General features: G+C 38.9%; 1 protein-coding gene across 1 annotated transcript; it reads left to right on the top strand.

Annotated features, from left to right (window-relative positions):
* Positions 1-1,919: 1,919 nt before the first annotated feature.
* On the top strand, positions 1,920-25,965 carry ZNF485 (zinc finger protein 485). Its single transcript, XM_058299199.2, has 5 exons — positions 1,920-2,076; positions 2,640-2,719; positions 4,456-4,582; positions 5,030-5,125; positions 21,537-25,965. The coding sequence occupies exons 2-5, from the start codon at positions 2,687-2,689 to the stop codon at positions 22,643-22,645; spliced, it is 1,365 nt and encodes a 454-aa protein (XP_058155182.1). The 5' UTR covers positions 1,920-2,076; positions 2,640-2,686; the 3' UTR covers positions 22,646-25,965.

The raw sequence follows: 25,965 nt of genomic DNA, 5'->3' as shown, positions 1-25,965 counted from the left end.
CATTAAGCATCAGTACTCTCTTCTCACCTGTTAACCTATCTCCTAGTAACCTATACTCTAGGTTTTAACTCTGTGTGCTTATTCTTCATATTTAGTCAAATTAGTGAGACCATACAATATTTGTCCTTTTGTGTCTAGCCTCTTTCAACTACTCCCAGTGCAGGTGGCTGTTTTACTTTTATTTAATGACAACTCTTGGCTATTATGAATAATGCTGCCATGAATACTCACGTGCACATTTTCGTGTGGATATATATTTTCATTTCTCTTGAATAGATACCTAGGAATGGATTGCTGGGTCATATGGTAACATTTAACATTTTGAGGAACCATCAGACTTTCCCAAAAGTGGTTGCATCATTTTAAGATCCCACCAACAATGAATGAGGGTTCCACTCTCCACATTCTCACAGCTTTTTATCTCATTCAAAATAAGAGCCAGTGTCCTTAGAGTGAACTACATGAACCAACATGATCTGGCCTTTTCCTATATCTTAGTGTTCTAACCACATTGGCCGTTTCTCTGTTCCTCAAATAAAACATGCACACTCTCTCCTGGAAGACTTTGCATTTTCTCTTTGGGCTGCCCGGAACAGACTTTCCACAAATACTTCCTTTAGAGCTCTGCTCATCTGCTCTCTTATCAAAGAGGCCTTCCTTTAGAGCTTAATATTAAAAGAAGGGCTGGACATCCTTTATTTTGTTCACTATTCCATCCTCAGCATCTGGAAGCAGTTAGTCTTGCTAAATTGGTGAATAACTGCCCCATCCCAATGAAGCTGGCTAGTAAGATAGGGAATCAGTAGATGGATCTGGAACCTGACAGAAAGTCCATGTGGACATCAGTAACCCCAAGATGGCGCTGGAAGACCCTCCCCAAGATTTTGCCACTCAGAAGACTTCTTCCGGAAGCCAGGGGAAGCCCAGGATATTCCCCAAGGACTATATCATTGGGCCCTCCTGCAAGACTGATAGGAGAAATAAGCTATCAAAATGGTAAACAGCTGGAACTCCTCCCCCGACACTAGCAAATTTGATTATCCCAGTTCAAAAGGCAGGCACAGGGCCTAAGGTTTCTCTCCTGCACTCTCAGAGCCTCTGGACCCAGACTGCAGCTGCATTCTCCCCTGCTTGGATCGTCACACAGGTAAAATCTGAGCATTTATAACCTATAATGGGAAATTATAGCCTATAAATCAGCACTCTTTATTACTTTTCAGCCCCTTCTTCTCCACCTGGGACCCCTGCTCTGTTATCTTCTCCCATTTCTCTTCCCTCCCTACCTGAATAAATTACTGGCCTAGCTCACACATGTGCTCTTGAAATTCATTTCTCCAGCGTAGTCAAAGAACCTAAATGAAATCTGGTAACACTGAGAGATTTTCTTTCAAGTAAAAGGCCCCAGTTGAACAAAATAAATAAATTTTCCTTCATAAATTTTCCAATTCCTAGAGTCTATAAGTAGAAATGGTTATATATTTTTTCTTAGGAAATAATATTTATTAAAACGGACTCAATCTTGTTTCATTTTCTATGCCAGAAAACGGCGAGGAAATTTCTACTGTTCTAGGTGCTGTACTCTTCTTTCTCTATGCTTTTTCTTTTAAAATAAAAAACAGGATTATTTGGTAACAAGCAACCAATAAAGCAAAACATTATCAGTTGCCCAAAGGAACCCAAAACGTCCCAAGGATCCTCATCAGTTTGTAGCAGCAGGGGTCAGCTTTCTCTGCATCTTAGAATCACGCGAGCTTTAAAAAATCTGCAAGCCGGAACCACAGCCAGAGCTCTTAATTCAGACTCTCTGAAGTGGAATCCGGGCGACGTCGCTCTCGTCACCCAGGTGACTCCCATTATGGCGCACGCCTGCTTCCCAGGACTACATTTCCCAGAAGCCCCGGCAGCCGCTTCCGCTTCCTGCCCCGCCCTCCTCCCTGTGCCGCGAGAGCTGCGCGGGCTCTGCCCCTCTATGTGCGGTGTGCGGTCGGTGTGACCCCGCCGCCCCGCCTCCGGGGCGCCACTTCTTTCTCCCGGGATCCGGCCGAGGAAGGAGCCGGGTTAGGAGACCACGGACAGGTGGGAATCGGTAGAGTCAGGATCGGGGCAGGTGGAGGCAGGTGAAGACAGCATGGGAGTGGGTGGGGGCAGAGGGCAGGTGAGCCAGGGTGGGGACCGGTGGGGTCAGGGCGGGGGCAGAGGGCAGGTGAGACAGGGTGGGGACCGCTTGGGCGCAGGTGGGGACAGGTGGGGACAGATGGGGGTAAGTGGACGCAGGGACTCGCAAGGACCCGTCCGTTTTGAGTGCCTGGAGCTAATGTCTGCCCCTGGCCTGTCACATCATAGAACGCTCAAGGGTTTGTGCTGAGACGCAGGGATTGAGTCACTGACAAGACTTTCCACCCTTGTAAGTAAAGGTGCTTGACTTCCCAGCCAGAGCTGGGCTTTGGGCAGCCGGCAAGTCCTGCAAAACCAGATTCCAGGCGGCCCGCCATTTCCTCGCAATCCTAACCACCTTCACCTGCCCATTGACCTTCGCAGGAAGGGGCAGGGGGTGGCCTGGTCTGTCTAGCTTGCCGTGAGCAAGTTCTACAAGAGTGGGAATGAGGAGCCTTCCTCATATTTCCTTTATTGTTTCCCAGGTTGGCGCTCGCAGGATTCTCTGCCCGGGGGATCTGTTTAGGAGCAGATGGCCCCGACACTACCAAGAACCCAGATCCAGGCAAGTTCGGGATTTCCTTTCATCTGAGAAATCGCCATGCGTTTCTGAGTTTTGGCTTTATGCTTCTTTCCCCAAGTTTCTCTGTCCTGTGTGCAGACCAAGGCAGGTGAGCCAAATCTGGATGGATCCCAACTCTTCAGGGAAGGGACCCCTCTTCCCTGTCATCCCTTCCTGTCCTTCTCCCCACCCATTATGTAGTCATTCACCAAATGGATCATTGCTCTCCATGTTTTCTAGAGTGCTAGCATCTGAAAAAAAACTTTGTACAAAAGGCATACTTTTTGCCTCAAGCTCCTTTCACAGAAGTTGAAAAACAGTGGCATGTAAAGTCAGTCACCAGCGAGTGGGACACATGACAGATGGTAGAAATCTCTTGAGCATCAGGGATCTGGACGCTTCTGGGTTGTGCGATGGTGGTCATTTGAGCTCTGCCTGAAGAATAAATGAACTTTGCATAATTGGAGAGGAGAGGGCATGGCTGCATGCACAAAGCTGACCAAGGCTGAACTATGAACAGTCTAGCTCAGAGAAAGTTGGAACCATTCAAGGTCTAGAATGCTGGGCCGGGGTTTGCCTTTGTCCTGGAGAAAGCTGGGATTGAAGGATTTTAAGGCATTGATGGGAAGTAATCCACATTTTGAAAGGAAGTAATACTTAATATTTGATTATTTTAGATATGGTTTATTTATTTTTTCATATACAAACAGTAACAAAGAAAACTTTAAAAAATTAAAACTCACCCACTTTCCTATCACTCTGATCAAGCACATTATTTTGTTTGAAATGTCTTTGCAGATGTATTTTTTTAGGCTTATTTTTTCCTTTTAATAGGTCACAGCCATAGTATCCAATTTGTACTAGAGTCTTGTTGCTAATTGTTACAGCTGCTTTTTATACTCTTTCCTCCAGTAGCCCTGGGACTTGAGCAAGTTCTCTCCACCCTCTGAGCTTTAGTATCTGTAGCCACAAAATAGCCGCAAGAATGCCTTATCCAGTTGGGAAAATTCAGAGAGATGCTGTGTGTCTTAGGGCTTAGCACTGTGCCTGCTACACATTCAGTTGCTAACACTCTAAAAGGCAATTCTGTTTTTAAAGATCCTATCCCAGAGTCAGACCAGGGTCAGCTTAAGGCCTAGCATGAAGCCAGCATCACTCTGCGTGCCCTTTCAGTGTCCCTTCATTTGTGGGTTGTACATATTTGCAGCATGTCCTTGGGTGCCAGATGGCAGTGACCCAAGCAATCCCCTCCCTCCTGGGGCCCACATTTGAGGAAGAGGATGCTGACAGTCCATAGCAACCCCTCCTGCCAGGCAGCGAGGAGTCCTGGGAAGAAAAATCAAGCTGGGTCATACACTGGAGAGGGGGAGGAGAAAAGAGAAGACCTTTCTGTGAGGTAACATTTAAGGAAAGGCCTGCTGGGCATGCTGGTGGAATTCCAGGGGGCCAGGTGACTGAGGCAGTTGCTGTCCCCCTCCCCACTCGACCCTGGGTTTTCCGGCTTCTAGATTTTTCGTTGTTCTTTCCTATGAGGCAAGTGGGCTCTCTGAGTCTGAAATCTGCTCCCCCTCCTTTGTTAGCTGTGTCCTCCTTCCCTCCCGTACTCCGTCTGAAATACCAGAAGGCCTTGTGTACTTGATCCTGAGTATCTTGCCTGCCTTCTCCAGTGAGCCCTTCCTGGCTCTCTGACCTCAGGTGTCAGCCGTTCTTGGATGAGCAGGATTGGGTTTGGTTTGCAGGGATTGCTGACTTTTGGGGATGTGGCTGTGGACTTTACACAGATTGAGTGGAGACACCTGGATGCAGCTCAGAGAGCCCTGTACAGGGATGTGATGCTGGAGAACTATGGGCACCTGGTATCCACAGGTAAGGCTCACTCTCCTTGTCTCCAAATTGGTCTGCTAGAAAGCAGTGTGCTTTCACCAGGTCTGTGATTGATTTGGGGTGTTTAAAATTCTTAAGTAAACATCTTTTGTTTCCAGCCTGAGCTTAGTGGCTGGAGTGTATGCTTCTTCCACCCCTCAGAAACCTCTGAGCCAGACAGCGTTTAAGATGGGTGGCTTTGGTGTGCAGGCTGCCCAGTTCTCTAAATTTTTCCTGCCAGGAGAAATTTCTTATTCTCTGGGAGGACCTGATTTTCTGACCAACCCTCTCCCCTACATTTTCTGTACTTGATTTGGATGTCCTTCATGCCACCCTCCTGGCCAAACTGAGCCCTCATGTTCCTTGCAGACAGTCCAATTAGACTGAGGTCTGGGGTGATTCCTGTGTCTCATTACCAGAGTCGTATTCCTTTTCCTTCTCTTTGAGCAGGGCTTCTCTCTTCCAAACCCAAACTAATCTCCCAGTTGGAGCAGGGGGCAGAGCCCTGGATGGAGGTGCAAGAAGTTCCGTCAGGTCCCTGTGCAGGTGAGTGAGGTGGGAGAACAGTGTGTGTGGGGGTGTGTGTGGGAGTCTGTTGGAAAGCTCGTTCGTGAGCCTCCGTGTTTGTGCACAGGGTTTGGGCACCTGAAGTTTCCTCTCTTCTTGGTGGCATCATGTCAGATGACTTGTGATATTTCTCCGCATTCTTTCTCCACTCCTGTGGAGAGCTGCCCCTCCTCCACGAGGGCCTGTGACTTCCTGCCCTGAAATCCTCCAGCTCTTTAGGTGTTTCTTTCCAATTCTGTTTTCAGGCACTTGCCAGCTCTCCTTTGCTTATTTCTTCCTCCTCTCCATTCTCAATTCCTTCCAAATTCCCGCACAGTTAGCTTCTTTTTTTTTTTTTTTTAGAATTATTTTATTTATTTAATTCCCCTCCCCTCCCCCGGTTGTCTGTTTTCTGTGTCTTTTTGCTGCGTCTTGTTTCTTTGTCCGCTTCTGTTGTCATCAGCGGCACAGGAAGTGTGGGCGGCGCCATTCCTCGGCAGGCTGCTCCTTCCTTCGCGCTGGGCGGCTCTCCTTATGGGTGCACTCCTTGCGCGTGGGGCTCCCCTACGCGGGGGACACCCCTGTGTGGCATGGCACTCCTTGCACGCATCAGCACTGCACATGGGCCAGCTCCACACGGGTCAAGGAGGCCCGGGGCTTGAACCGCGGACCTCCCATGTGGTGGACCTCCCATGTGGTAGACGGACGCCCTAACCACTGGGCCAAAGTCCGTTTCCCCACAGTTAGCTTCTTAAATGGCTAAATACCCCTTCCTAGTTTCTCTTTTTTTTTGGAGCTTTTCTGACACCTAACAAATGGATAAATCCACTTGCCTATTGCAGTTTTCAACTTAGCAGTTTTGCTTCTAGTATACTCGGTTTCTTTTTTTTTTTCTTTACTTGGCTTTAATTTTCAAAGAATTATAGCACTTAAATGAATGTGGGTTAGAGGGCTTTTCTGTAATTTCTCATTTTGAGGAGAGAACATAATCAAAGGTAGTAAGTGACTTGTTCGAGATCACTTCGTGATAGTAGAAGATTCCAAATATAAACGTGGTTTCCTAGCAGGTCAGTGCTATTTTTTGGCAAACAAACTGATAGGGAAGCATTTTCCTTCCCTTCTTCATGGGTCTTCATTTGTTTCTCTTCTTGCTCTCCTATGCTTTTGGCTCTCATTTCTCTCTGAGTAGACTTTGCATATGTTTCTGTGCATCACTGTTTACTTCTAAATCTTAAACACAGATGTTTCACCCAAAATCATTATCCTGCTGGTATCCCTTCTAAACCTTCTTAGACTTTGTCATTTTGCCTTAATCATCTTCAGGTGAACTTTTTAAACAGTTTTTCATGAAAATACCAGTGATAACATAAGAATCTTACCTAACAGGTTATTTTTTTGGAATGCTTTTCAGTAATTCCCTTTATTCTTATTATGTTTTAACTTTTTTTGCCCCTAAATTCTTGTGTAGGTGCTTTACAGTAACATTAGTAATTCAGTCTTCTTTATTCTTTGTTCCTTTCTGTTTTAAATTTGGGTTTGAAATAGGACATTTAAAATTTAGATATAGTCAAAAACTAGCAATGTCTCCTCCAGTACTCCTTTCTTCCATTTAGAGAACTAATAAATCTTTTCTACAAAGATTTTGCAACCATTCGAATTTATACTTTTTGTGTGTGCACATACTTCCCTTTGTTATGTTTTAGAAATGCATATGGTACAAAAGGCAGATGGTTCAAATGGTATGCAGTTTCCTTCACATACCTTTCCTAATCACCCAGTTTCCCTTCCCGGAGGCATCCTTATGTAAATTTCTTGTTTGGATACAGGGTATGCATGTGAGAATATACATTTATTGTTTTTGTTTTTTTTTTCAACTCATGGTAGCACAATATTCTCCATCTTGCTTTTTTCACTTATATCTTGGAAATTATTACATATAGCTATATAATTTAGAGGCACAAATTTTCTTTTTAATACCTGCATGGTGTCCCAATTTAATGTGATTTGTTACCACTCCCTTGTTAGTGAACATGTTATTACAATGTTGCAGTGATTATCTTTTTTTTCTTTATTAGAAAAGTTGTGGGTTTATAGAACAATCGTGCTTAAGATACAGGATTCCCATATACCCTATTTACACCTTGCATTGCTCTGGAACATTTATTACAATTGATGATAGCACATTTTTATAATTGTACTATTTTTTTTTTAAAGATTTATTTATTTCTCTCCCCTTTCCCCCACCCCACCCCACCCCACCGCACCCCACCCCACCCCAGTTGTCTGTTCTCTGTGTCCATTTGCTGAGGTTCTTTTTGTCCACTTCTGTTGTTGCCAGTGGCGTGGGAATCTGTCCTTTTTGTTGCGTTATCTTCTTGTGTCAGCTCTCCATGTGTGCGGCACCATTCTTGGGCAGGCTGCACTCTTCTTTTGTGCTGGACGGCTCTCCTTATGGAGTGCACTCCTTGTGCGTGGGGCTCCCCTATGTGGGAGACACCCCTGCGTGGCAGGGCACTCCTTGCGCGCATCAGCACTGTGGTTGGGCCAGCTCCACACGGGTCAAGGAGGCCCAGGGTTTGAACCGCGGACCTCCCTAACCACTGGGCCAAGTCTGCTTCCCTAATTGTACTATTATTTTCCATGGTTTAACTTAGAGTTCCCTGTTTGTGTAGTGTAGTTCCACAGATGAAAATAATTTTTTTTCTATTACTATGAATGCAATCTAACATTTCCCTTTTAATCACATTCAGATACATATTTCAGTGCTCTTAATTATGTTCACAATGTTGTGCTACCATCACCACCATCCACTAAGAAAACATTTCCATCATTCTGAAAAGAAACCTTGTACATTTTAAACCTTCCCATACCCTATCCCTACCCAGACATGTGATAACCTGAATTCTAGAAAAATGACTATAAGTTTGCTTATTCTAATTGTTTCAAATCAGTAAGATCATTCAATATTTGCCCTTTTGTGTCTGGCTTATTTCATTGCCACATGATGTCCTTTTTTTTCACTGAAAACTTTATTTCATCGAATATTTGTTTATGTAATCTTGCTGGGAAAAAATGAATTAAAAAATCCTTTTTTTACTGTGCAAAAAAGGGAAAAAATATCCAATTATTCAGTAGTTTTTATATGTACTTAGCATTAAAGTTGGATCCTTTGCTTACAGTCTGATATAATACTATTTATTTTTTAAAGATTTATTTTTATTTCTCTCCCCTTCCCCTCCCCCCCTGCCTCAGTTGTCTATTCTCTGTGTTCATTTGCTGTGTGTTCTTTTGTATTCTTATGTTGTTTTCAGCGGTACAGGAATCTGTGTCTCTTTTTGTTGCATCATCTTGCTACATCAACTCTCCGTGTGTGCGGTGCCATTCTTGGGCAGGCTGCACTTTCTTTCGTGCTAGGTGGCTCTCCTTATGGGGCGCACCCCTTGTACGTGGGGCTCCCCTACGCGGGGGACACCCCTGCGTGGCACGGCACTTCTTGCACACATCAGCACTGTGCATGGGCCAGCTCCACATGGGTCAGGGAGGCCCGGGGTGTGAACTGCAGACCTCCCATGTGGTAGACAGACGCCCTATCCATTGGGCCAAGTCCGCTTCCCTATAATACTATTTTATATAAAAAATTTGTTCAGTAACTAATAAGTAAATCCCCCCCGCCAGGGCATAGGCTTTCTTTATTTTTTTAACTTTATTTTGTACATTTAATAATTGAAAATATAAACAATTAAAAACCGAAAAGAGAACACAGTTGAATAAAAACATTTCTCAATTAAATGTACTAGATACATATAAAAGTTTTTGAATCATACAATATGTTACAAATGTACTTAGTTCGTAGTAACGCACTCATGCAGTATTTGTCCTTTTGTGTCTGTCTTCCTTCGCTCAGCATGTCCTCTGGGTTCATCCATGTTGTCATATGTTTTACGATTTCTTCTTATAGCTGTGTAATATTCCGTTGTATGAACAGACTACAATTTATCCATTCATCTGTTGATGGACACCTAGGTTGTTTTCAAATTTTGGCATTTGTGAATAATGTTGCTATGAACATCGGTGTGCAGATGTTTGTGTCATTGCCCTCAGTTTTTCTGGGTATATATCCAGTAGTGGTATTGCAGGGTCATGTGGCAAGTATATATTCAACTTCTTTAGGAACTGCCAAATAGTCCTCCACAGTGGCTGCACCATTCTGCATTCCCACTAACAGTGAATAAGTGATCCTATCTCTCCATATCCTCTCCAACACTTGTAGTTCTCTGTCTTTTTAATAGTGGCCATTCTCATAGATGTGAAATGATATCTCATTGTAGTTTTGGTTTGCATTACGCTAATCATTAATGATGTTGAGCATTTCTTCATGTGCTTTTTGCCATTTGTATTTCTTTGGACAAATGTCTGTTCAAGTCTTTTGCCCGTTTTTTAATTGGGTCATTTGTCTTTTTATTGTTGAGTTTTAACATCTCTTTATATATCATGGATATTAAACCCTTATTGGATATGGGATTTCCAAATATTTTCTCCCATTGAGTTGGCTAGCTTTTCACCCTTTTGACAAAAGTCTTTTGAGGTGCAAAAGTGTTCAGTTTTGAGAAGGTCCTATTTATTTTTTCTTTTGTTGCATGTGCTTTGAGTTTAAGGTCCAAGAAACCACCACCTATTACAGGGTCATGAAGATGTTTCCCAACATTTTCTTCTAGTAGTTTTATGGTCCTGGCTTTTATATTTAGATTTTTGATCCATTTTGAGTTGATTCTTATATAGGGAGTGGGATAGGGGTCCTCTTTCATTCTTTTGATTATAGTTAGCCAGTTGTTGCAGCACCATTTGTTGAAGAGACCCTTTTGTCCCTTTAATATTAACTTGGTAGGTTTGTCAAAAACCACTTGACTGTATAGGTTAGGGTTTATTTCTGGGTTCTCAGTTCTGTTTCACTGATGGGTGTGTCTGTGCCAGTATCATACTGTTTTGACCACTGTAGATTTGTAATATATTTCAGTGTCAGGCAGTGAAATTCCTCCTACGTTGTTCTCATTTTTTTAGAATGCTTTTGGCTAGCCAGGTGCACTTTCCCTTCCAAATGAATTTGGTAATTGCCTTTTCTAGTTCTCTAAAATAAGATGTTGGGATTTTGATTGGTATGGCATTGAATCTGTAAATCAGTTTTGGTAAGATTGATATCATCACGATATTTATTCCAATCCGTGAACATGGAATGTCTTTCCATTTGTTTAGGTCTTTTAAAATTTCTTTTAGCATTGATTTGTAGTTTTCTGCATATGGGTCCTGTGCTTCTTTGATTAAATTTTGTTGCTATTGAAAATGGAATTTTTCCCCTGATTTTCTCCTCAGATTGTTCAGTACTGGTATACAAAACATTCCTGATTTTTGTGTGTTATCTTATATCCTGCCACTTTGCTGAAGTCATTTATTAGCTCAAGTAGCTCTGTTGTGGATATTTTAGGATTTTCTAAGTACAAGATCATGTCATCCATAAACAGTAAGAGTTTTACTTCCTCTTTTCCTATTTGGATGCCTTAAAAATTTTTTTCTTGTCTAATTGCCCTAGCTACAACTTTTAGTACAATATTGAATAACAATGGTGATAGTGGGCATCCTTGGTTTGTTCCCAATCTTAGAAGGAGAGCTTTCAACCTTTCCCCATTGAGTATGATATTGGCTGTGGGTTTTTCATATATGCCTTTTATCAGATTGAGGAATTTTTCTACTATTCCTATCTTTTTGAAGTGTTTTTATCAAAAAACGTTGCTGGATTTTGTTGAATGCCTTTTCTGTGTCGATTGAGATAATCATGTGGTTTTTTCCCTTCAATTTCTTAATGGGGTATATTACGTTGATTGATTTTCTTATGTTGAACCAGGCTTGCATACCAGGAATAAATCCCACTTGGTTGTGATGTATAATTTTTGATATGCTCTTGGTTTCTATTTGGAAGTATTTTGTTGAGAATTTTTGCATCTATGTTCATTCGATTGGTCTGTAGTTTTCTTGTAGTATCTTTATCTGGCTTTGGTATTAGGGTGATGCTGGCTTCATAAAATGTGTTGGGTGATTTTTCCTCCTCCTCAATTTTTTTGGAAGAGTTTAAACAGAATTAGTGTTAATTCTTTCAAAATGTTTGGTTGAATTCACTGGTGAAACCATCTGGTCCTGGACTTTTCTGGGAGATTTCTTTTATTTTCTCAAGATTTATTTTATTTCTCTCCCTTCCTCCCCCATTGTCTGCTCTCTATGTCCATTCGCTGTGTGTTCTTCTGCATCTGCTTGCATTCTTGTCAGCGGCACCAGGAATCTGTCTCTTTTTGTTGCATCATCTTGCTGTGTTAGCTCTCCGTGTGTGCAGTGCCACTCCTGGGCAGGCTGCGCTTTTTTCAGTACTTGTGGGGCTCACTTCTTGTGTGTGGGGCTCCCCTACGTGGGAGCGCCCCTATGTGGCTTGGCACTCCTTGCGAGCATCAGCAGTGCGCGTGGACCACCTCACCACATTGGTCAGGAGGCCCTGGGTTTGAATCCTGGACCTCCCATGTGGTAGCTGATGCTCTATCAGTTGAGCCACGTCCTCTTCCCTAAGATTTCTGGTGACAGATTCAATCTCCTTAAATGTGATTGGTTTGTTAAGTTCTTGCATTTGTTGTAGCGTCAGTGTAGGTTGGTTGTGCATTTCTAGGAATCTGTCCATTTCATCTAGGTTGTCCAGTTTGTTGGCATACAGTTTCTCATAGTATTCTCTTATAATTCTTTTTATTTCTGTGAGGGCAGTTGTTACTTCCCCCTTTCATTTCTGATTGTATTTATTTGCATCTTCTCTCTCTTTTTCTTGGTTAGTCTAGCTAGGGGTTTGTAAATTTTACAGATCTTCTCAAAGAACCAGCTTTTTGTTTTGATTTTCTCTATTTTTTTTGTTCTCAATTTCATTTAATTCTTCTCTAATCTTTATTATTTCTTCCCTTCTGCTTCCTTTGGGATTGGTTTGCTGTTCTTTTTCTAGTTTCTCCACTTCAGTTAAATCTTGGAGTTTAGCTCTTTCTTTTAATATAGGCATTTAGAGCTATACATTTCCCCTCTGAAGACTGCCTTTGCCGTATCCCACAAGTTTTGGTAAGTTATGTTCTTGTTTTCATTTGTCTCAATATATTTACTGATTTCACTTGCAATTTCTTCTTTGACCCACAGATTATTTAGGAGTGTGTTGTTCAGCCTCCACACATTTGCGAATTTACTTTTTTCCTATCTAATTGGTTTCTAGTTTAATTCTATCATCTGAGAAGGTGCTTTGTATAATTTCAAGACTTTTTATATTTATTGAGAGCTGCTTTGTGCCCTAACATGTGGTCTCTCCTGGAGAGATATCCATGGGCACTTGTGAAGAATGTATAACCTGCTGAGTTTGGATGCAGTGTTCTGTATATGTCTCTTAGGTCTAACTCATTTATCATATTGTTCAAGCGCTCTGTTTCCTTGTTGATCTTCTGTCTTGTTCTATCTAATGATGTGAGTGGGGTGTTGAAGTCTCCAGCGATTATTGTAGAGATGTCTATTTCTCTCTTCAGTTTTCCCAGAGTTTGTCTTGTGTATTTTAGGGCATCCTTGTTAGGTGCATTGATATTTATGACATAGATATATCTTCCTGGTGGATTGTCCCTTATATTAATATATAATGGCCTTCTGTATCTCTCATAACTTTTTTGCATTTACAGCCTGTTTTGTCTGATATTAGTATAGCTACCCCTGCTCTTTTCTGATTACTGTTAGTGTGGAGTATCTTCTTCCAACCTTTCACTTTCAGCTGGGTTGTATCCCTGGGCCAGGTGGGACCACACAGTGGTTTGCCCTGGGAGCCAGCAAAGCACTGGAGAAATCCGAACTTCATGGTCTCCCTTTCTTCTAGCTGGGACTAATTGTTGAGGACACCCCAGGAAAGGGAGAGAGAGGGACACAACCTCAGGCAGACTCAGCTTTTGACTCAAAATTTGATCTGTTGGTCCCAAGAGCCCTTTGAGGCCAGGTGGGTTGTGCCATTGTTTACCTTGGGAGCTTCCATGAATTTCCTTCTCTATTAACCAGGACTGCTCCTTGTGGACTCAGGGGAGGGGGAATATTTCTGAACTGGGAAGAGGGAGGGGGCTGCCAGAGAAGGCTGAAGAACTGTCTCAGAGAAAGTTTGAATTACAGGGTCCTGACTTCCAGACAGGAAGCTTTGTCATGTTGATCTGGTGTGTGTTGCAATAAATACTCTGACCAAGCTTTGAACTGAGAGCTGCCAAAGAGCGACATTTGCTGGCCAACCAAGGAAGTGTCCTGAAGAAAATTATCTGCAAATAGGGAAAGTTTTACTAATTCCTTCCAGTTGGGATACCTTTCATTTATTTTTCTTCTCTAATTCCTCTGGCATTACTTCCAATACAGTGTTGAATAACAGTGGTGACAGTTGGCATCCTTGTCCTATTCCTGATCTTAGAAGGAAAACTTTCAGTCTTCCTAATTAAGCAGGATGTTAGCTGTGGGCTTTTCACGTATGCCCATTATCATGTTAAGGTTGTGTCTATTCCTAGTATTCTAAGTGGTTTTATCTAGAAGAAGTGCTGTTTTGTCACATGCCTTTTCTCCATCCATTAAGGTGGTCATATGTTTTTTCTCCCCTTCATTCTATTAATGCAGTATTAATGCGGTATATTATATTAATTTTCTTATCTTGAACCAACTTTGTATACCAGGGATAAATCATACTTGATCATGGTGTATAATTCTTCTAATAAGCTATTGGATTCAGTTTTGCTAGTATTTTCTTGAGGATTTTTGCATCTGTATTTATAGGAGATATTGGTCTGTAGTTTTCTTGTGGTTTCTTTATCTGGCTTTGGTATAAGGGTGATGTTGGCATCATAGAATGAGTTAGGGAGTGTTCCCCCCTTTTCAATTTTTTGTAAGAGTTTGAGCAGAATTGGGTTATGTTTTCTTTGAATGTTTGGTAGAATTTCCTTGTGGGGCCATCTGGTCCTGGGCTTTTCTTTGTTGGAAGGTTTTTAAAGACCTATTCAATCTCTTTACTGGTAATTGGTTTGTTAAGATCTTGTATTTCTTCTTGATTTGATGCAGGTAATTTGTATGTTTCTAGGAATTTTTCCATTTCATCTAGGTTTTCTAATTTAATGGTATACAGTTGTTCATAATATTCTCTTATAGGTCTTTTTCAGTGTGATTGTTAGTAATGCCCCCCTTTTATTTCTGATATTAGTTATTTGTGTCCTCCCATTTATTTCTTTGTCAGTCTAGCTAAAAGTCTGTCAATTTTATTGATCTTTTTGAAGAACCCACTTTTGGTTTTGTTTTAATCTCCATTTAAAAAAATGCATTTATCTTTGTTCTAATATTTGTTATTTCCTTCCTTCTGCTTGCTTTGGGCTTAGTTTGCTCTTTTTCTAATTGTATTTTTGAGGTTAGGTCTCTGTTGAAGTCTTTCTTCTTCTTTAATGTAAGCCTTTAAACCTATAAATTTCCCTCAGCACTGCTTTGCAGCATCCCATAAGTTTTGTTATATTGCACTTTCATTTTCATTCACCTCAGAAGCAAAATTTCCTAATTTTGCTTCAGATTTCTTTTTAACATATTGATTAAGAAGGTACTGTTTAATTTCCACATATTTGTGAATTTTCTCTTTCTCTCTGTTATTGATTTTTAGCTTCATTCCATTGTGGTTGGAAAATATAGCTCGAATTATTTCAGTATTTTTGAATTTGTTGAGGGTTCTATTATCAGTCAACATATAGTCTGTCTTGGAGAATGACCCATATGCACTTGAGAAGAATGTGTATTCTGTTTTTGATAGGTGTTCTATATATGCCTATTAGTTCTAGTTGGTTTAGTGTATCATTCTAATCATATACTTCTTTATTGATCTGAGCAGATGTTCTGTCCATTATTGAGCATGATGTGTTAAAGTCTCATACTATTAATGTAGAACTGTCAATTTCTCCCTTCAACTCTGTCATTATTTCATATATTTTGGGGCTCTGCTGTTAGGTGCATATATATTTATAATTGTTACGTCTTCCTGTTGAAGCGTCTTCTTTATCAATATGTAATGACTGTCTGTGACTCTCATAACTGTTTTTACTTAGTCTATTTTATCCAATAGTAGTGTAGCCACTTTTAGTTACTACTTGCATGGTGTATTTTTTTCCATCCATTCATCTACTTTTATCTTTGACTTTAAGGTGAGTCTCTTGCAGACAGCATATAGTTGTGTCACACTTTTTTATCCATTCTGCCAAACTCTTGTCTTTTGACTGGAGAGTTAAATCCATTTACATTTAAAGTTACTACTGATAATACAGGACTTTCTTCTGTCATTTTGCTATTTAGTCTTGTAAGTCTTACACCTTTTTTTGTCTCTCACTTCTGTTAAAGTATACTTTTTTATTAATGTGCTTTCTTTTGCTGTTCTATATTGAATGCCTTCTCATTTCTGTCTGGATATATTTTTTATTTGTTTTCCTTCTAATTACCATGGGTTAATATTTAACATTCTAAATATGTAGCAGTTATATTTGGTTTGATACCAACTTAACTTCAATAACATCAACATAGACTTTTCTTATACTCCTCATTCCCCCATCATTTTTTTTTGTACTTGTTACCACTTATATTTTTGTACATTGTATGTCAAAAAACCTAGATTTATCATTACTTTTTATGCATTTGTATTTTAGCACCTGTAGGAAGAAGTGGAGTTACATGCTGTAGCAGTTTGATATACTTATGAATTCCAAAAATAGATATAGGGTTATGTTTGTAAACTGGTCTGTACCTGGGCATGATTAAATTATGAATAGGGCTTTGATTGGGCCACATCAGTAGGGTGTTGAGTCCCCACCCCTTGGTGGGTGGGGAATCACAGATAAAAGACATGGCAAAGGACAGAGTTGAGGGTTTTTGATAATGTAGTTAGATGCTGAAATCTTAAGCTAGAGCCCCGGGAAGTAAGCACACAGAGGAAAGAGAAGCAAGAGGAACCCTGAGTCCAGAAAGAAGCAATCCCCAGGAAGAGAGGAACCCTGAGCCAAGAGAGAACCAAGACCTAGGAAGAAAGGAACCCAGGAAGCTTGAACCCTGGCAGATGTTGGCAGCCATCTTGCTCCAATACATGGAAATTGACTTTGGTGAGGGAGGGAACTTATGCTTTATGGCCTGATATCTGTAGGTTTCTACTCCAAATAAATACTCTTTATAAAAGCCAACAATCTTCTGGTATTTTGCATTAGCACCCCTTTGGCTAATACACATACCAAACAAGGCAGCACAATAATAGCTAGTATTTACACTTACCCAGATGTTTATGTTTACTGCAGATTTTTATTTCTTCATGCTTTTTTTGACCATTAACTAGTGTTCTTTCCTTCATTCTGAAGAACTCCCTTTTGCTTTGCTTGTAGGGCATGTTTAGTGGTGATGAACCCCCTCAACTTTTGTTTATCTGAGAGTGTCTTGATCTTTACCTCAGTTTTGAAAGAGAATCTCAGTGCCTCCAGAACAGGGTCAACTATAGTGGTGGTGACAGATATGCTTGCCTTTTTGTGGCTTTAATAGGTTGGTATCTAGGGTTCTCCCATTAAGCTGGGCTGTTGGGTCGAGGTCTGTATATGTTAGTTTCTAAGTCACATCTTTATTAATAAATTAAAAAATCAACCATGGATGTTGAGTTTTTCAATAAATAAAATTTAAACTGGGAATAAAATGAAATATGCACGTTACATATGAAGAAAGTTTTATACTGCTACAGGAAACAAAAGAATATATAGTGATGATTCTCTTTTCTCTTTTGTTCTGTTAATATGGTAAAGTTTGTTCTCACTTATCTTAATAGCTTTGCTTTCCTAGTCATGGTCATGGTTGGTGTATTAGTCAGCCAGAAGGGGTACCAGAAATCTGTTGGTTATTGTAAAGGGTGTATTTGGGGTCTAGGCTTACAGTCACAAGGCCCTAAAAAGTCCAACTCAGGGTACCATAAGAGGTACTTCCTCATCCATAGTCTGCTGCCACATGTTGAAGCAAGATGGTGGGCGATGTCGGTGAGGGTTCAGCCTTCCTCTTCCTCTAAAGGCTCTGTGGGTCCAGCTTCTTCTGATCTCAGCTGTAGGCTGATATAGGGCTTGTCTTTTCCCGGGGCTGCAGAACCCTCTGTGTATCTTCTTTGTGCATCTGTTTCTGTGTGAGAGTCTTATCAGCCCACCAAGTGGGGTGGGTACTCAGTCCTGCATGCCCCAATGACTTGGTCAAATCAAAGCCCTGATCTTGATCTAACTAAGTAAACGTAAAGCCTTTGAATTTATATCAGTCAAACGTAAAGCCTTTGAATTTATATCAGTTAAAGGAGATCATCCCAGGAGGAACACATATTATGTTTACAAACATAATATTTTTTTGGAATTCATAATTAATTTCAAACTGCCACTGTGGAATTTTCTTTTAATGTGCCAGTGGGTGATTCTATTTGTTCACTTTATATTTAAAATTTTGCACTGTTATTCATAAGAAATTTGTTTACATTTTTATTTTTCACCTACATATTCTCATTGGATTTTGATTTCAATTGTTTTAATGCTTTTTTTGGACCCTTCCTCTTTTCATCCTCTGGAATAGTATAATTCTCTTGAGAGTTAACTCTTCTTTAAAGGTTTAGGTAATTTGTTTTATTTTTACTTATTTAATGTGGCAGGGGAAAAGAAAAATAAATGGGGGCCGTTTTTGACAGCATTCTCTCTAATAACTTGTCCAAGTAGATTGTCTCTCTTTGTGGAACAGTTTTGGTAATAGTTTCCTAAAACAATCTAGCATAGATATGTATTTTCAAAATTTATATGTGTAATATTAAACAAAGTAGACTTTTATGATTTTTTAAATAATATCCTTTGCACTGTTGGTTATTTCCCCCGATTTCTTTATTTGCCTTTTTTCTTTCCATTTTTTCCTTTATTTTATTTTTATTTATTCTTTAAACAAGTTAATTTTATTGATACATATTAATAAAGTATATATTTTTTAAGGAATAGCTTTTGGGTTTGGGTGTGTTTATTAATGTTACTGTTTTCTGTGTTTTCAATCTTTAATTTCTACCTTTATTAACTTTTCCTTTTTCTTTCCTTAGGTTTATTTTTTGTCTTGCCCTTCCATTTGTTTACTTATTTCATTGATTTTATTTCTTTCTTGCTTATGGAATATAAAAATGAAAACCATAAACTTTTGATTGAGCAGTGTTTTAGCTGTTTCCAGTAGATTCTGACATGAAGTGCTTTCATTATCATTTTTTTTTTAAAGATTTATTTATTTCTCCCACACACTGTTGTTGTCTGCTTTCTCTGTCCATTCGTTCTGCATTCTTCTGTCTGCTTGTGTTCTCTTTAGGCGGCACTGGGACCTGATCCTGGGGCCTTCCAGAGTGGGAGAGAGGTCTTCAATTTCTTGCACCATCTCACCTCCCTGGTCTGCTGCGTCTCTTATTGTCTCTCCTCTATGTCTTTTTTTTTTCTTTTTTAAAAGATTTACTTATTTATTTCTCTCCCCTTCCCCCCCACCCCCCTGCCCTGGTTGTCTCTTCTCTGTGTCTATTTGCTGTGTCTTCTTCTTTGCTTCTGTTGTTGTCAGCAGCACGGGAATCTGTGTTTCTTTTTGTTGTGTCATCTTGTTGTGTCAGCTCTCCGTGTGGGCGGCGCCATTCTTGGGCGGGCTGCACTTTCTTTCGCACTGGGCGGCTTTCCTTAGGGGTCTCACTCCTAGCATGTGGGGCTCCCCTACGTCGGGGACACCCCTGCGTGGCAGGGCACTCTTTGTGCGCATCAGCACTGTGCATGGGCCAGCTCCACACGGGTCAAGGAGGCCCTGGGCTTGAACCACGGACCTCCCATGTGGTAGACGGACACCCTAACCACTGGGCCAAGTCCACTTCCCTCCTCTGTGTCTTTTTGTTGCATCACCTTGCTGTGCCAGCACTCCTGTGTGGGCCAGCATTACTGCGTGGGCCAGCTCTCCACGTGGGCCAGCTTACCTTTACCAGGAGGCACATCTGCTTCAGAAATTGATATATATGTATGGCCAAAATTAATATTTTTAAAGGGAATACCATTGTAACCAATGTTCAAGTCAAGAAAGAGAACCATGGCAATACCCCAGTAAATCACATCTTATCCCTTCCATTCCCAGCATTCCAGCATAATCATTGTTTTGATTTCCAACATTGTGGCTTATTTTTGCCTGTTTAGTAACTTCATATGAATGGAATCATATAGTTTTTATTTTGTGGTTTTTTTTTTGGTCTGGCTTCTTACATATTATGTTTTGGGAGATTCATTCATTTTCATTTTCTTTGTTGTGGGTCAGTAGTTCCTACGCTCTAGTATACTACAGAATGCATATTAAAATACAGATTGCTGGGCCTTACCCCCAGAGTTTTATATTCATTATGTTTGGGATGTGACCTGAGAATTTTAACAGGTCCCCAAGTGATGCTTAAACTTCTGCTGCTGGTCTTGAGACCATACTTTGGAAACCACTGCTATTAGAATAGTTCATTGTATTATAATACCACAGTTTATCTCTTCTGCCATTAATGGATAAAATGGGATGTTTCCAGCTTTTGGCTATTACAAATGCTGCTAGGAACATTCTTATACATATCTCTTAGTTCATATGTGGATATATTTCTGTTGGGCATACCTAGGAGAGGAATTTCTTTCTTAGGGTATGCATATGTTCAATTTTAGTACAAACTCCTAAAGTTTTATGCAAATGTATACTTATACCATCAGTGTGAGAGTACCCATTATTCTGTATCCTTGCCAATGCTTTAAGTCAGTTTTTTGTAGTTAGTTATTCTGATAGGTGTGTAGTGTAGCTCGTTAATATCCATATTCTTGATAACTAATGAAGTTGACATTTTGAAATATTTATTGGCCATTGTAACATGTTTTAAGAAATACATATTCAAAGAGTTCTTTGTTGACTACATATGTTGTATCATGACCCCTCTCTGTGGTTTGCATTTTCACTCTTAATGGTCTTTTGATGAGTAGTTCTTAATTTTAATGAACTCTAATCAGTCTTTTCCTTTCTTAACAATGCTTTTTGTCCTATTTAATCTTTCCTTTCTCGAAGTCCATGAATATATTCTCCTGTGTTAACTTCTAGAAACTTTTTCATTTTTCTTTTACATTTAGATTCATCATTTTCTTAGAATTGGTTAGTGTGCATGGGATGAGCAAGGTTCATGTTTATCTCACCCAGTTGTCCAACACAAAAATCTTTTCCTTAATGTTCTGCAAGACCACCTCTATCATAGAACAGGGTCCATATTTGTGCTTTGCTCTTCATGACTAATTTGCTTCTACCTACCTTTACAATTGGTATCTTGAAATTTTTTTCTACTTTAATTATTACATAATAATTATATAACCCATCAAAGGCCCTTTGAAGGATTTGAGGTGTTTATTGACAGACTTTGCCTCCAATTTGCATTTCCTTAAAAAATGTCTTAGCTCTAGTATCTGTCTAGTATCTGATTTATGGAATTTCCATCCAGTTAATAAATATAAATATATAAACATATACATTTATATATAAAAATGCTTTTAAAAAGAAAAATTTAGTAAAAGGATTGGCCAGTGATTGTTAATTTTATCAGTAGTTTGTCTCTATTAGTTTTCCAGACTCTCCTTTTCAAAATCATTTGGATTAATTTTTCTCAGATCTGGTATCTGTAATCACAGGGTCCAATTTTTGATTGGCATATTCGTTTCTTAGAAGTGTTTAAAAGCTCAGATTAGGTTACAGTAAAATTTGTTGACCTGCGAACTGTCTTGGTTCCTTACTTTTTCTCTTTTCTTCTCTGATCCATTAAATGTTGTTTCACAATTAAATTCTCACAAAGAAATATTCTTAAGTTCTTAGGGACAGGATGATGTTCTCAAATATACCACCCTACAGAAATCTGCTCTAGTAATCATGGTTTGCTTTGTGATACTTGGGCTTTCTCCCCAAATTTGTGTTTATCCTCTGATCTTTCTTCACATTCCTATCTTTACTGTTCTTATTTTTTGTTTTTTACCTGTTTTCTATGCTACTTTCCTAACTTGCCAACATTTTAAGATGTTCCTTGAATTCCTTAAATATCATGTTTATAACTTCCTTCCATTTCTTTAGAATTCTACTTACTACTTCTATCTTTAGTTTTGCTGTCATTTCTTAGCAAGAATCACAATGTAAGATACCTTAATTCTACATTACCCTTAGTTATATAGAATAAAACATTTTCCTTATTCTTGAGCAACTCTCATTTTTACTAATTCAACATAGAGAAGATGAATTTGTAAAAAATTTTTTTCAGTTCAAGAGAACTGGTTTGAAACAACGATGTCATCCCTAAAGCACAATACTTCTGGAAGATCTCTTCTGGAAGAACAATCAAAAAGTGTCATGACAGAAAGAGATATGGACAGGGAAGGAAGAAACTCCACAGATAAACACTATAAATGTGAGGAATGTGGGAAAGTCTTCAAATATAATTCATCCTTTATTAACCACCAGAGAAATCATACTGGTGAGAAACCCCATAAATGTAAAGAATGTGGGATAGCCTTTATGAGCAGTTCATCCCTTTTAAATCATCAAAAAATTCATATAGGCAAGCAATTTTATAGATGTATTGAATGTGGAAAATTCCTCAAGAAGCACTCAACATTCATTAATCATCAGAGAATTCATTCTAGAGAGAAACCCCATAAATGCAATGATTGTGGAAAAACTTTCAGAAAGAACTCAATCCTTTTAAGTCATCAGAGAATTCATACTGGTCAGAAACCTTACAAATGTAATGACTGTGGGAAAGCCTTTGCTCAGAATGTATCCCTAACTCGTCATGAGAGAATACATAGTGGAGAGAAGCCCTTTAAATGTACTGAATGTGGGAAAGCTTTCAGGGATAACTCAACTGTGTTGGAACATCAGAAAATCCATACTGGAGAGAAACCATATCGTTGCAATGAATGTGGAAAAGCCTTTAGGAAGAGCTCAACGGTTATTTGCCATCAAAGAGTTCATACAGGAGAGAAACCCTATCACTGTAGTAAATGTGGAAAATCTTTTAGGTATAGCTCATCCTTTGCTGGGCATCAGAAAACTCACAGTGAAAGTAGACCCTATCAATGTAATGACTGTGGGAAAGCCTTTACGACAAGCTCAACCCTTGTTGGACATCAGAGAATTCATACTGGAGAAAAACCCTATCCTTGTAAGAAATGTGGGAAAGCCTTCAGGCATAGCTCAGGCCTTGTTGGACATCAGAGAATCCATACTGGAGAAAAACCTTATGAATGTAATGAATGTGGGAAGGCTTTTTCCCAATGTTCAGCCTTTAAACAGCATAAGAAAATTCATAACAAAAACTCATCAAATGTAGTTGTGGTAAGTCATTCAAAAGTAGTTTATTCCTTCTGATTATCAAAGAACAGACATTAAAAAAAGACTCATTTAGCAGAAGTATTCTGTATACCTCTTTCTTAGAGCTTCTCACTTGTGAGGGTGGTCAATGTATTAGCAATACATGGGAAGAACCTAAATATCAATATGGAAATAGTTACTATGTAGCAATTGGAAAGAATGAGGTAGAATTCCATATAGGATCATAGAACGATCCCCATGATACCTTAAGTTAAAGAAGCAAGTTGCAGAAAATCTTCTATATTATGGTCTCCTTTATTTATATATTTTTATATGATGCTTTTAAAAGAAAAAAAATGTATGCACGTCTATATTTATGTTATGCATCTAAAAAGATCTGGAAAAATAAAGGCCAAACTTTACTATTTTATCTTTGATGTGGATGTAGTACCAGATTGATGAAGGGAATTTTGGCATTGGCTGTTTTCTTTGTGGTTTTAATTAAAGTATGCATTTATCTTCTATAATTTAATATAGTCATCTTCATAAATTAGAAAATTCAGGAGCCATTTAAAAAAAACCACTAAGTAACTAAAAGCTTTGTATGACCAGAGGCATCACACTGTTCACACATACATAGAAGGTCAAATTTGGAGAAAATATGACCACTATCATATATAACAAACAATAGTTTGTCTAAAGAGTGCTTACAAATGCATAAGAAAAATATTAAAATAGTGGAGAAATAGGAAATAGTCTGGAATGTGAATGTACAGTAATCAGGAAAAGAAATAGTGGTCAAACATAACAAGTGATAGCCAGCTTTAGTGGAATATGAATTGGCGTATTTGACAAAAGTTAATAAGATTGAAAATATTTGATGTTTTTGATGGTGCAAAGACAACAGATATGTTCATATTTGTGAAGGAATTTCGAATTAACAGTGTTTTGTGGTGATAAGCATAATTTGACAATACATCTCAATTCTTAGAAAAGCTTATACCCTTTGACCTAACACTTCTTAAAATCTGTAATAAAGGGCAAGGATGGATTTTACAGCATTGTAATAATGAAAAGTTAGTCGCCATAATGTCCATTCCTAGGACAATGGCAAAATTCTGTGCATTCTTTGGACTACATGTAGTCATTTAACAATTACGTGCAGCTAATCAATTGACATTTAATAAGTTAAACTTGTATGAACTGAAAAAGATGGCTAAGGATTAAAGTGGAAAAGAAAGTGCCAAGTCATAGAATAGTATAGTACTCCATTTTATATAGTTTATGCATTGCTCGAGTCTTTTACAATGACAGTGTATCACTGGTGTTATTTAAAACAGAGGACACCAAAGCAAAATTGTAGAAGGAAGTTATAAAATGGAAAAGAAAAGAACTAAGCATTCAACTAAAGAAACTAGGAAAGGAGCAGAATTAATTGCAAGAAACATAGTTGAACACATCTATATTGTTTTTAATGAAAACTAATTGAAGGGTTTGGACAACAGTTTGGGTAACACGAATGAATCAAAATCTAAAAATATATTCCTGTGAGCTAGAAATGCCTTTTGAAGTATCAAGAAATGATTACAGACATAGTATAGTTTATAGTAATAAAAATCTGGAAAGAAGGTGGGAAAAAAGTTAAATCATAGAACTTTCATAGGCCAGTATACCAGGATGCATAATAAACCACCCCAAATTTAGTTATTTTGTTATGCTCAAAGGCTTTATGGGTCAAGAATTCAGAAAAAGATTAGAGGGAACAGCTTTTAAATGCTGCTAGGTACCAGCTGGGAAAACTTGAGGTTGGAAGTGACTTCACGGTTGGACAGTGGGATCATCTGAAGCTGCACTGTCTTATAAGGTAGCCACTAGTGGATAGTCAGAGATGTGCTATAAGTGTAAAATACACATTGGAGTTGAAGGTTTGTAGGAAAATCTTTAAAATATCTCAATTTTAAAACATTGGTTCCATGTTGGAGTATTTTGGAAATATTGGGTTAAACTAAGGATGTTATTACAATTAAAATGTTTAATGTGGCTATTAGAAAATTTAAAGTTATACATGTGGCCATATTTGTGTTCCATTACTATTGGAAAATACTGATCTTATGACTTTCTCACAAGTGTGGTGGTTGATGCTGTTAGCTGGGAACTCAGGAATGTTGACTGGATTATGTACACATGGCCTTTCCTTGTAGTTGCACTTCCTCACAGCATGGTGCTTGGGTTCCAAGAGTGAGATCCCAAGAGAACCAAACAGAATCAGTGTCCCTGTTATGATCTGCCTCAGAAATAACAGCATCACTTCCTTCATAGTCAAGCCTACTCAAAGTCAAAAGAAGGAAACAGACTATGCTTCTTCATGGGAGGAGTATCAGTCATTGAAGAAGAACATATTGAATGGGAGATAACCATTGAAATAGGCTACAACCAATAAAAAGGATGGAGTAGATATGTTACAGTGAATGGGCAAAGTAGGTCACAGAATAGTATCTAAAAAGGTATATGGTAGCAATTAGAGTGCAAGATGTAGCTCATCTCTTTCTGTGTTTTGTAAGACCAATGGCAACTTATGTAATCCAACAAAGCATCTACCATATGCAGATGAAGTTATTAGCATGGTTTAAAGTATTTAGTTCAGTGTCAAATGCAGATGCTGGTGTCATGTTGATGATCTCCCATTTCTGGTTTATTTTAAAATACATTATATATAAATTGTGTATGTTTAAGGGGATATTTGGGCCAGGGCTAAAATTAAATAGTCTTTTTTTAAGGTAGTAAGAAAAAGCCTCATGTCTCCCAGAGATAGATATTGGTTAGAAGGGGGTTTTAAATGATCTCTCTTGATTTGTGATTCAAGATAACATTTAGTCATAGTCAGATATTGCTTACAGTATTATTACTATTACTTACAGTCCTCTGCTGGTGAGGTTTCTAACAATTGATTAAAGGACTCAACACCAACATCATGTACACAGACGCAGGAGGACCCAATGGTTTTATCCAGTCAAGCTCCATGAATATAGGCTGGGTACTGGCTTGTCTCCTTGAGGTGACCTACTGTAACATGAAAAATACAACACCTCAAAACGGTAATAACTATTGATAAAAGTTTATAAGAAGAAGCTTGGGAGTTTTTTTTTTAACATAGCTTGTGTGTTAATTTGGGTTTTTGATAATCGTATTTGCTTTTTTTTTTTTTAAAGAAAAAACTAAAGTACTTTTACCGATTAATTTTTGTTACCAACCCTTTCATTTTATGTTGGTGTAGAGAACAAGGTGGAACGTGGGAGGAAAATGCAAGATGGCTGTAAATAAGTACTGATAGTAATGTGTTTTAAAATAAAATATGAAAAGTTTTCCATTCTAAAAAA

Source organism: Dasypus novemcinctus, chromosome 6 (assembly GCF_030445035.2).
Source record: "Dasypus novemcinctus isolate mDasNov1 chromosome 6, mDasNov1.1.hap2, whole genome shotgun sequence".
In the NCBI taxonomy this organism is placed as follows: domain Eukaryota; kingdom Metazoa; phylum Chordata; class Mammalia; order Cingulata; family Dasypodidae; genus Dasypus; species Dasypus novemcinctus.
The sequence above is the reverse complement of the archived record's forward strand: the minus strand, read 5'-3'. Positions and strand labels throughout refer to the sequence as shown.

Excerpts from the sequence above, each read along its gene's own strand:
- ZNF485 (XM_058299199.2), top strand. The coding sequence starts at position 2,687 with ATGGCCCCGACACTACCAAGAACCCAGATCCAG. Across the intron at positions 4,583-5,029 it reads TGGGCACCTGGTATCCACAG|GGCTTCTCTCTTCCAAACCC; the intron begins GTAAGGCTCACT and ends CTCTTTGAGCAG. Across the intron at positions 5,126-21,536 it reads TCCGTCAGGTCCCTGTGCAG|TTCAAGAGAACTGGTTTGAA; the intron begins GTGAGTGAGGTG and ends AATTTTTTTCAG.